The sequence below is a fragment of the Uranotaenia lowii genome, chromosome 1, assembly GCF_029784155.1.
Source record: "Uranotaenia lowii strain MFRU-FL chromosome 1, ASM2978415v1, whole genome shotgun sequence".
NCBI lineage: Eukaryota > Metazoa > Arthropoda > Insecta > Diptera > Culicidae > Uranotaenia > Uranotaenia lowii.
In genome coordinates this window covers 58,071,668-58,084,233 of record NC_073691.1, presented here as the reverse complement: position 1 = coordinate 58,084,233, position 12,566 = coordinate 58,071,668, and the positions used below count along the sequence as shown (strand labels likewise).

Below are 12,566 nucleotides of genomic sequence, written 5' to 3'. Positions count from 1 at the left end.
ACTTGCAATCAAAGTATACCCACTGACCACACTGACTTGACTCTTAGAACAAAAATTCAACCATTTTCTGTCTAATTTTTTGTTGTCAGCTTTTGCAGGTTCGCAATACCGACGGCAGGTGGCGAACCTGAAAAATTTGACAAAAAATGCCCTGTAGGAAAAATGGTCCTGTTTAGCCCGATTTTATCGTAGAAATTGCGTGTTTTATTTTTAAAGTTGGGTGGCATTTCCTAACTGGGATAGCATTTCTTCAAATCGATCGATGCGCACTCTGGAATCGACATTGCGTACTGTTGGAAAAATGATTTTTTTTGTTTTTTTTCTGGAAAAATTATCCAGAAAACGAAATCGAGTGTCCAGTCAGTATGGTCAGTGGTATACCCCTAACATTTTAAATTGTGACTAGTAAAAAGTGCTAAATTATGCAAATTATTGACCATCGAAACCCTTACAATTTTTGAAATTCTGCAAAAAAAAATATGTTAGTGCTTTTCAGACATCTGAATTTTTGACGGTCGCCATAGAAGGACAAGAGTTGTTTTATTGTTTTTATTCGCATATTCCAAACATTCAAACAGTCCTTTTTTCAGAAGGTAGATTTACAAAAGTTGTTGTCTTGGTTTTCATCTGGGACAAGAAAAAGGTGGCATCAGGACTGAACCCCATTCGGGATTGGCGGCGTTTCTCTCGAAACACAGTTGTCTGCAGCCCAAAATTGACCCCTAGTCGAAGAAAGCGTACGCAACAGTACAAGAAGAAGTATGAAGCACAACCAACCTTATCCCGATACATAGAAGAAGACCTGATAATCAAGGTTTCCTTAAGGCACCTTCTAAAGATCCAAATACATACAGCCCAGAACTCGTTCCAATGATAATCATCTCACTGAATTATTAATTAAACACTAAAGTTTGAGCCCACCTGGGGATATCTTAAATGACATGGCAGCAGAACAGTGCACCGCCCCCCTTTATATACTTAGTTTGCTCAAGGGATATTTTGGCGTTTTGAGGATAAAGGCATAAGCAAGATCGTACTGCTATTGGATCTATGGTCTGATTGTGACATGGAAGAACAGTCAAGAAACTACAGGGTAACCCAGTGAAAGCAATGCCGTATTGTTGAAAGCAGCTTTCTCTTATACTCATCACTACCCAGAATACAGAACCATTCCTGCGAAGTGATTGTAGATGCGTACATTAAGTTGCTGATCGTACACTAAGCTGCAAGATCATCCCGAATATGAAAACTGACACCACAATCGACTGTTTGTAAGAATTTTCCGTGACATTTTGTGTATGTCAAATGTCATCGATCGAGGAGTCCAACTCACGCAGTTACAAAAGTTCCTGAATAATACGCAACAAGTGTACGCAAAAATGGGGGCTCTAGTCATAAATGGTCCAGTCAGGTTAATTAAACTGAAGGTTTGAAAAGGTGAACTGCAAGATTACACGTATATAGTATAGGCTACAAATGCAAGGTATTTAAAACTTTAGGGCATTACACGGACACCAAACACTGCCCACTTTTAAATACTTTTGCCATAAAATGCCACTTCAATTCAGGAGTGGGTTCCTGTGTGACTTGAAGTGCAACAACCTAAAAGTAGGACTGATAGCAGAAATGATTTGATCAGTATTACTAGAAATCAGTGTTCCGAAAATCACTCATTTTCAAAGAATGTTTCTGATTGCACTTCGCACCTGAACGTACAGCGGTCGGGTTTCGTTATTGATTGCTACTGGACCTACCCGATCATCGATCGTTCAATTCATTGCTAAAATACAGATCACCTCGCACGATGCTTGCTGTCAAAACAGTGCAGCACCATCATTGGAATCTCATCAATGCGCAATGCATATGGCGAATCATGTTGGTCTTCGATCAGGAGTGAATGGATCAGGCAGCGAGTGAGTGATACATGAAACCGATCATTAGCGTATTTTGTTTGATTTGAAACATAGCAAATTAATAAATTTATTTGTTGTTATAACGTTTTTTAATATCAGTATGATCAAAATCAAATTGTAGTTGTGTTTGTGAGACAAAGATGTTCACTTTCGCAGTGTTTTTCAATTTTTACAAATTCTCTTATTAAACTGTCGTCCGTCACGTTAAAATTACTGGTGTCCCGCACAACTGTTTGATTTTTCTCGTCCTGCAAAAAATATTTTTGAATTACATATAATTCAGGCGGATACTGAGTGAGCTACATTCAGAATGGATCAGTTTGTATCTCACTCATCTCCGATATGCGATGTTTGCAAAACCGATGATTCTGAATGATGCGACTCGGTTTGCATAACTGATTGGAGCGCTGATCGAGATTGCATACCAGCCAGGCGAAGCAGTTGCGAGAGGCGCTATCCTATTATACAATCAGAATGTTTCCAACAGGAAACGCATCCTGAGTGTTTGTTTTGATTGATTTTCGGAACACTGCTAGAAATACGGCTTTAGCCATCAACATGATTCATAAGTGTTCCACTACGATGCTGAATGTTATAGTGAAAATTCTCCAATTCCAAGGCCCATCGCGCTATTCTGGCGTTTACACTTTTATTGTTTAAAGTCATAGCAAGAGAATTACAATCCGTAATAATCCGGAACGGAATGCCTTTATCGCTAACTGTGAAGTTTGACACGAATGCCAAAGCGTTGGTAAAGTGTCACAAATAAACAAAAAAAAAACTAACTGTGAAGCTCAATGACTCTATTTCAGTAAAACAAAACTGACACTTCTTGAATTTTATCTCTAAGCGGAACTCAGCCAACCTTCGAAGAACACGGCCCAACAAATCAAAATAATCGGAAATCGTATTAGTGGCCAACGTAACATCATCCATATACACCACAACGAAACCTTCCTTAATAAACGTATCCAACACCATGTTGATAAACCGCTGAAACACGGCAGGGGCGTCCTTTAGCCCAAAGGGGATCTTGAGATACTCGTACTGTCCACTGGGTGTCACAAAAGCCGTTAACGGAACAGAATCTGGGGCCATATTAATTTGATGAAACCCATTCTTCAAATCTAAAACTGAGAAATACTGCTTACCCTCAACTCGCTCCAAGCAATCATCAATAAGCGGGATGGGATAACTGTCACGTACTGTTATTTTATTCAATGATCGATAATCAATACACATCCTTCGTTCACCTGATTTCTTTGTTCTCAACACTGTAGGAAATGAATATGAAGAATTACTGGGCCGAATTATACCAGCAGACAACAAACCATCCACAATTTTGTCCACTTCAACTTGATCAACTTAGGAAGCCGCCGCGGACCATAACTAGTGGGAATGTCGGAAGTCAATTTCAATCTCATTTCGTAAAAATTATGCTTTTCCGGAATGCCCTTGATATTCAGATAGTTTTCCTTGATCACTTCCATAACCTCACTTTGAACCCTTTTTTCCATCTTAGGATTGATAGTAATATGCTCATCGGGCTCGATTCCAAAAACATTCGGAACATCAACAACCGACCTTTATTCGTAGAACGGAAGTATGGATAACAAGCAGAACAATTTCCTAACGTACCCATATCAACTTTTTGGAAAGAATCATACACGCAGTGTAACAAATTATCGGATATTTTGATTTCATTTTTATTTTCCAATTCAATTTCATAATGATTCGATCGTGTATTGAATAAAGTAATTCCAAAAGCTTTTAAAAATTCCCGACCTAACAAAAGCGGATGCACCATGAAATGATCCGGAACAACATAAAACTTCAATTCTTCGGAATGGTTTCGGAAACTAACTCGAGCCAGAACTATACTATACGCACACAACGGAAAACCTCTTATACTTCGGAATCCAGAAGCTTTTCCATTGGGTGGTACTAATTTGCGAGGCACAACGGAACGCTTAGCCAGATTTATCGGACTGCCAGTATCGAAAAGCGAAAAAACAAATTTAAACTAATGCACTTTTTGGACGGAAAGGAAGGCAGCACTTATCAGATTCAACTCGGAGAAAGCGCCGTTCAGCTGGTTGTCATGGTTGTCCACCGATCTGCCATGGCGGAAGTCATCCACCAGCGCCACTTCGTATTTGTTGCGCGGTGGTGGTTTCGGGCAATTCTTGATGATGTGTTCTCCGGAGCCACAGCGGAAGCACGATCCTACTTATCGACGAGGCTCCGAGCAACGAGCGGTATTGTGCCCTTTACCGGAACAGTTGTAACAGCGCACCTCAGAATCGGAACCACTTTTGTTCTTCACTTTGTTGCTACTCGTAGACGGAACGGAAGACGCATGGAAGGAAGAAGAACGTGTCTCCCGGAACTGCGCATATCGTCTGCTTCAATTGTCCTAAGTCATTCGCCGGATAAAGGACAGCTATATCGGCGGAACGGTCCCGGAATCCATCTACAATCATTTGAACCGTTTGGGCTTCGTCCAAATTTTTAAGATGTATCTCATGACAGTCATCTTATTTGCAGAAAAGGTCGTTTTCTTCAACCGCTCGATGATTTCGGCCACTGAGTATGTGTGCCCGAAGTTTTCAAGAAAACTGGTACGGAATTCAGCGTAAGTGCGAGAACGGTCTGTCCGCAGAAACCATCCAGCTTCCTTATCCGGCTCCATAAGTCTTCGGATAGATTTGAATCGGAATTCGGCGTTTCCCCTTGTGGAATCACAAGCCCGCTCAAAGTCGACCAGCCACCTCTCCGGGACGTAAGAATCACTTCCGGAAAATAGTAGTACGAGGCATCGTACATCTTGGAAATCCGCTGGCCGGGCAAACAAAAGTTCGTTGCCTGCCAGTTCCCGACGCAAATCGGCGATTGGCTTCTGCTTCTGTAGGACTCGAAGCTGCCTATTAAGTTCCTCCTCTTCGTCCGTTCCTCCACCAGCTTCGTTTTCATCCTCCTCCTCCTCCACTTCATCCGGATGGGCAATGTGGATGGCTAGCGTAGAGAGCGCGCAGATGCCGGATGGTCGCCGTTTCCGCCATTCGCCTCCATCCATTCCACTTATTTCTCCTTGGAAAATCTGTTCTCCATTAGGATTCGCACGATTTGACTCCACTTCTGACGATGTAATGGCTGAACTAAGAAAACGACGCGGTTTAATTTTTTTTCCCACAGAGTATATTTTCCGACCGTTTTCTTTCGCAGCTAACTTACAACTAACTTTTCCACACTGACATATACACACACACACTTTACCGGAAACTCAATCACCCAAAACGCATTCACTCGAAACGCACAGACTGACAGCTCGCCCCACCGGGCTGCCAGTTGAACACACTCATCTCACAACAACATACTACAGTAGTTACTACTAGGACGTACTTGAAACACATCTGTCTGTGTTGCGGATGCGTGAGTGAGTGAGTGAGGTAGCAATACACTGAAGCAATTTGGAAAATGATCACCTTCGATAAGCGAGATCTCGGATAACAAAAAATGTATATCCTTGTGCGAAACGTATATGTAGCTTCTAAACTTCTAACTTCAGCTTTCTTGAACACTAAGTGAAAACTTTTTGAGCATTCCATAGCTAAACAGTCTTTTTTCCGAAGAATGTTTTTCCGGATTTTTTTTTTTTCTTAAGCCTGGTCTATCTTATTTTGTCAATAACTCAAAAACGCGAAACAACTAGTGTGAGTAACATAAATAGTGGCATCGATGGGGAAAGCTTGAGAGATGAAAATCCAACTGGTCTTGTTGTTTAAAACTTTCTAGAACTGTTATAACCATGGAATTTTCATCTTGGCGGGGGAACCGGGATAAAAACAGTTCTAGGAAGTTTTAAACAACAAGACCAGTTGGGTTTCCATCTTTCAACCTTTCCCCATCGATTCCACCATGGTACAAAATCTTGTTTAGTCGCGTTGTTAAGTTATTGGCAGAATAAGATTTTTCACGTTCATTTTCACGAAAAGGGTAAATGGGCCTCTAGACTTTGAATAACGTAGAAAATTAAAAGTTGTAGCTGAACATTGTCTGAGAAACATATTTGAGTACACTAAGAAGTTTCCAAAACTATAAATTTCTAATTTCAGCTTTGTTGGACATTAAAGGGATTATTTTTTGGCATTCCGTAGTTTATCAACAGTCTTTTTTCCCGAAGCATGTTATTTTCGGATTAGAGCCATTGCCAATCTTAAACATTACCTGCTTCTTCTGAGGTTCCTCAAGGGAGCCGTGTGTCCACTTTTCTAAAATATTTTGAGAACGATCTGAACGACACAAATGTCGTATTGAAATTTAAAATGCTCATCAGAAACAGTGTAAAGATAAATGAAGGGCGAACACAAAATTATTGCGACACATTCAACAGGGCATAACTTTTTTACCATTGGGTAAAAATCAACCAAATTTTGCACACTTTCTCATTGATGTGTATTGTTTACATGCTGTCAAACTCGAAGTCGTGTTTTTCGATTCAACGCTAATGGAGGTGAACCAACGCAAGTCGGGAAAACAAATTCTTTCCAAACGCCTGGAATTTTCTGACCTGTCGCACCGGCAGTTGGGAAAAATGTTGAACATTCTCCATTCAACCATCTCCAGAGTGTTTAAGCGGTTCCAAGAGCAGTTGACGTTGAACCAAGGCAAAGGAGCTGGAAGAAAACCTGGACCGGAGAACAAAAAGATGAAGGGGAAGGTGAAGCGGATGATTAAAGCAAATCTCAACGTCTCAAGCCGTGATTTGGCTAAAAAGATCGGCATGTCGCAGAGCTACGTACAGAATGCAAATAAGAGAGCTGGACTTCATACATACAAGGTAGAAAACTTCCCAATCGCGATGAGCGGCAACAATCGATGGCTAAAACTCGGGCACGGAAGCTCTACGAGAAGATGCAGACAAAATAGGGCTGCTGTGTGATGGACGACGAAACGTATATAAAAGTCGATTTTAATCTAATTCCGGGGTTGGAGTTTTTCATCGGCAAGAGCAACTTCGATGTGGATGACAAATTTAAGAAGAAAATGTCGAGGTTCGCCTCCAAATATCTCGTTTGGAAGGTCATCTGCTCTTACGGACTGAGGAGTGAGCCTTTCGTGACAAAGGGCACAGTAAATAACGACATCTACAAATCTGAGTGCCTCGAGAAGCGTCTTTTGCCGTTCTTGCAGCAGCACGACAAAGCTCCGCTATTTTGACCAGATTTGGCATCATGCAACTATTCTAAAATTGTCCTGGAGTGGTATGAAGAAAATTCTGTCCATTTCGTTCCAAAGGACATGATCCTGTCAAACCGTCCGGAACTGTGCCCAAGAAGACCTTCAAAGAAGAACATGTTAAGAAAATGTAAAAAAAACTGAAAAACTGGTACCGGATGACACTGTAGAGACTTTGATGGAGGATATCGAGCGAAAATGCGTTCAATTTTGCACTCAAGGCTCCATCGACTAATTTTTCTTTTGATTTTTCAAGTAAATGTATGTATAAAACTACCCTGAAATTTTAGTTTGATTCTAAACATTATAAGAAAATTGGCATGACATTTTCGGTGTCGCAATAATTTCGTGTTCGCCCTTCGGTGTATTCGAAAAAAATGCAACACTTCGTTTTGTGAATAACTTTAGAATACATTGATGAAAATTGATAAAATTTTCAGTGAAGCTACCTATTAATATAATGTGTACGTGAACAAAATTTGGTTACAATCTGTCAAGTGGTTTCTGAGATAGCGTCCGATACTGAAAATCATTGACAAAATCTTTTGGGCAGAATCGAGAAAAATCAAGAAAAGTTCCAGTGGGCGATCCAAAAAAAAGTGGGATATCAAATATTTTACCAAAATTCACATGATAAATTGTTTAAGAAGTGTGAGACTGAGTGAGCTAAAATTTGAATAAAAGTGAAGATGATTGATTCCATAAGGTGAGGGGAATGTGAAAGGTTTTTTCACGCTCAATCCGAAAATATGAATAGAGAAAGTGATAAAAAAAAGTCATTTTTTCTGACTGGTTCGTCTAGCTCAGTGGTTTTCAGAGCGTTGGCGTTGAGAGCTTCTTGGGGGGCGGTGAGCGCAATTTTGAACTTTGGGGGGCGTTGGAAGGGCTCAGGGGGGCGGTAAGGTCATAATTACATTTTCACAAATCACGAAACAACGTAGATTTGAAATACCAACGAGTAAGTTCGATGCATAACAGTGAAATTAAGTTAAGTTTCACAGAGCTGCAAGCAAATTATTGTTCCAGTATCTCAATTTTTTTTTCAAATGTATCCTTAGGATTTATTAAAATTGTCACAAATTTTGTGTACGCTTTACATGTTGATCTTGTTCTGTAAGACTATTTTGGTTAATACTAAAAAGGATTAATTTTAGATGGCTTGATTTTTAATAGCTTTTAGAATGCTTGATAACCTCTAAAATTTATTGTATCAAAAAATCTGCTTGGAGAAAACACTTTCAAAAAAATCTGTGTAAAATGGCGTTTTCTGTGATTTCATGGTAGATTTTTTTGGAAAGAAAATAAAATTTATTAAAGGTAAGAGAATTTTTATTTCAAGTTCTTATTTTTTCAACCTATTAAAAAATCGCCATTTGCCATGGATACACTTTTAGTGTATTCGGTTATTACCAACATTGCTGGAATTCAGTTTTTAGAATTTAGTTAAAACTGTAAGTTTCATGAATGCTGCATAACTTTGAACAGAACTCAAATACAGATATAAAGAATTAATACTATTTTTTACGTTATTTCACTGCCTTGACAGTAATTAGTTTTTATCCATAATGAAAATACGCATTATTAATACAGAATTTTGTTTACCAAAATTTATGATTTATGATTTTATTTCAAAACAAACTAATCAATCAGTTTAAGTAATTGTCTAGGAAACTTTACACAGAATTAAATGTTAACTGGAGGTTTGAAGTTATATTAGGCCCTTGGAGTCAAAAGGGTTCCAGTGCATAAAAGCAAATTCTGAAAAAAAAACACGCTTATGTTATGTTTGGTTATTTTTGAAAATTTGCATTTAGCTTTCGAACGAAACAATATGTAAATTAAATCCTAAAAATCACGATATATATACCGTATTTGTATATGCCGAGTGTTGCACTAGTGTTGCACTGGTGCACCACTAGGTGCTGTCAAACTGTTTGTTTATTCGAACAGCGTTGCCCTAGTTTTGACCTGGTGTTGCACTGCCATCGGACGGTAGTGCCCCGAAAATTTTGTCAGTGTTGCGAAGGAGCGTGTGAGTGAGTGAGTTAGCAATACACTGGCGACAATTTGTGTTTGTTTTTATCGGGTACGGTGGAACACTGAACGAGGGGAGAAAACAAATTCGGTAATAGTTTGAAACATGAAGAGCCGTATGACATTATTAAATCGAAATCGACCATTTTCACACCTATAATACCCCCTACCCCTTTGACTTCCTATAAATCGTATAAATTTGAATTAATTTGTAATTAAGTCTTAAAACCACATAAAGCCAAAAACAAATGGGTTTCCAACGATCCAGATTATCAATTTTCTTAAAGATTTTTATAAAAATTTGCCCAGGGGGCGTTGAGCTCGGAAATTTTGCAAAAGGGGGCGGTGGGAGAAAAAAGTTTGAAAACCACTGGTCTAGCTGATTTATGCACAGGCCTGACTTCATTTCTACCAAGTATAAAATCTGCCCACCGGAAAAATAAACAAAATATGGTGGTCAAATCGTGCGCAAAATATTCGGACTTCTTGTGGGGAGATATTTTGAAAAATTTCGTAATGGACAGCAAAACTTTAGAACTCTTTATCGGTCAGCTGGCGCCTGGCAGTATTCCAACCAGAAACTTTTTGTGAACAAGTCTCGCCTGTATTTCCCAAAGATAAACAAGGGGAAAAACTGAAATTTTTTATGTCTAGTACTTTAGGAGACTAACGATCTGTGGAAACCGCAAATTACTCAGTCTTTTATAACAATTGTCACAATGAATGGCCAAAAATACAAAAAAGACTGCTAAGAAATGCGACCGTTTTCTCTGAAAAGCACTTCCATAGGTCCCACAAAGTTTATACTCTGTTCAAGTTGGATCTGGAATCGTGCCATTTCGCAAAAACGGTGGTGAAGTGATGAAAAGTCAAATATGTTGTTTTTACAAAATTCAAATTTCAAACATTCAAAATTTGGAGTTATTTCGAAGGTCAAGCTTCAGGAAATAGAAAACGTAATAAAAAATAGCCTTGATTTGATAAAAAAGGGTGGCTCAAAGTATGCAGCATAAATGGCGCACGTGATGCCCAAAAATTAAAGTGGAAAATTTTTTCATTGGATGCTATCTTAAAAACCACTTGACAGAACATCACAAAAATTTGCACATGTAAACATTACCTTACCTTCACTGAAAATTTCATAAATTTACATCCATGCAATCAAAAGTTATTCACTAAACAGAATGATGAGTTTTTTTCGAATACACTCCTTACATAGCTGTTAACGATGTATTTCAATAAGTGATTTTTTTTTAGCGAATCTGTATGTTGACGTACTGAACAAAAAAAATGGAGAACTTGGCTTTAGGATGATGTAATGAGATTATTAATCCAACTAATGTAAAAGCAATTGAAGAAGTTGCTCCGGGGTATAACCAAATGTTTCCAACTTATATTAAAATAACCTTCTAAGGAAACATGCAATAGTCACCTGCCCCGTTCCATTATTCGATGATGGATCGTGCGATTGTTCCACTTTAGAGCATCGCCCGCCGTTGTTGGATAAACTATCGCTTTCTTCACCTCTGCACCCGATTCATCATCATTCATGTTGCATATTATTAGGATTACATCATACATAAACAGTTCTAAACACCCCATGCAGCGCACCAATAATAGCTGGAAGCCAAATGAAAAGAAAGGTGTTTCGAGAAAGAAAAAAAGGGCTCACCTGTAAGTCTGGTCCGAGTAGGAATCGAGGAGGGTTTGTTTGCTTTGCTTATATTCACTATTGGGTGTTTAGAGGCGTTTTGCTAACTATAAGCGAAAATTTGCACTCTCATTATAGTAGCGACTTGGAAAATGCAACAAACAACTCTATGCTGCACCTGAAACAAACTAGCGGAACTAAATTTATGCCGGCTGCTGCTGCTGGCTTTTTCGATTAGAGTTGGGTCTATCTTGTCAGAAAGTCAGTAAGGTATCTACGTAAGTAGTTGCGATTGTTCGAAAAAGTCAACAAAAGTAACACCGACATCATGTACCGTGAAATTTTGTTATTAGTCATTATATCATGAGGTTGCACCGTTTTTGAATTTATGAGAATCTATAACATCTTAAACCTGAAAGAGAAAAAGAATGTTAGAAACATTGCTAAAACAACAGTCGTACTATCATTCCATCCAACAAGGTTGACTAAATATCTGTACCAAATGAATTAGATTAAATTATTCGATAAGATAATACTCGTTTCTGTAGTCAGAATTCGATTCATAAATTCAGGTGAAATTAAAGTGAACCCCAGGCGCAGTCATCCGATAATCTCCTGCGATAACGCTTTTTTTTTGTTTTCGACAGATAAGTTTTATCTTCATTTTTCCATGACGCGATTTACTTTTATTTATTTATACTGAGCGCTGACCAAGGCCGTCGATCAGTTTTGTCAAAGCATCTACCGCAGCAAGATGTCCTACTACCCGCCTCATCACCCAGGATACCCAGGAGGTGGAACTCCGCTTCCTCACAATCCCCACGAGGGCCCCATTTCACACACCGTTTTCCCACCGGAAATGAATCCCAACTATCCGCATCGGCCCCTCGGATCGGGCCCATACCCACCCGGAAGTCAGTATCCTCCACCACATCTGATGCCGCCTCCGTTTCCGGACGATCCGAACTACCCGCACTATCCGCATAACCCACATTACCCGCCGCACCATCCGCAGTACCCACCAGGACATTATCCACCCGGGCATCCGAACTATCCGGGAGGGCACTATCCTTACGATCAGCAAGCAGTGGCTTTCGGTGGACAAACAGCGGCCAATCAGCAGAGGAAAACCGAGGAGAAGAAGGAATAGAGGTGGCTTTAATGGGTGCTTTTATTAGCATTTGTGAAAATTTAGACAGATTTGTGACTTTTTGTAAGGCTGATAAAGTGTGCAAAGTACTGTTTCTTAGCTAATAGATACCTGTTCGAAATTGAATAAAGTGAAAATGAGAATCTACGGAGATCTAAAATTTGGTGTTGTTATCATTAGAAATGTGTTGTGGTTGCAAAACTAAAAAGAAATCAGACATACCAATTTAAAGAAAAAACAAGACTTCTTTAAGATTTTTATATTATACCCAAGCTTCAAAACCCTATAAATATAAATGTTATGGAAATGTATTGGAAGCTTCCTTCTTTCTGTTTTTCCCCACTTAAAGAATGGAGGATTCTTCAATAGCCTTAGATTATGAACCCATTTACGAAAAAATTAGTTACTTTTGCTCGATTAGTTTTTGAGTTTTGCAAAAAAAAATCTAAAGCGCTCCTCACCCTTTCATATCCCCCCAATAGAAAAAAGGGTTCTCGATCTCATATACTCTTTCCCGTCAAATTCGGTTCCATTAGCGTAGTAAGTTCTCGAAATATGAAAAAGAATAATATGGGAACCT

The 12,566-nt window shown here is 39.1% G+C and overlaps 1 protein-coding gene across 1 annotated transcript; it reads left to right on the top strand.

Moving 5' to 3' along the window:
• Positions 1-11,547: 11,547 nt before the first annotated feature.
• LOC129742607 (protein lifeguard 1-like) lies at positions 11,548-12,235 on the top strand. Its single transcript, XM_055734559.1, has one exon. The coding sequence runs from the start codon at positions 11,591-11,593 to the stop codon at positions 11,984-11,986; it is 396 nt and encodes a 131-aa protein (XP_055590534.1). The 5' UTR covers positions 11,548-11,590; the 3' UTR covers positions 11,987-12,235.
• Positions 12,236-12,566: the final 331 nt, after the last annotated feature.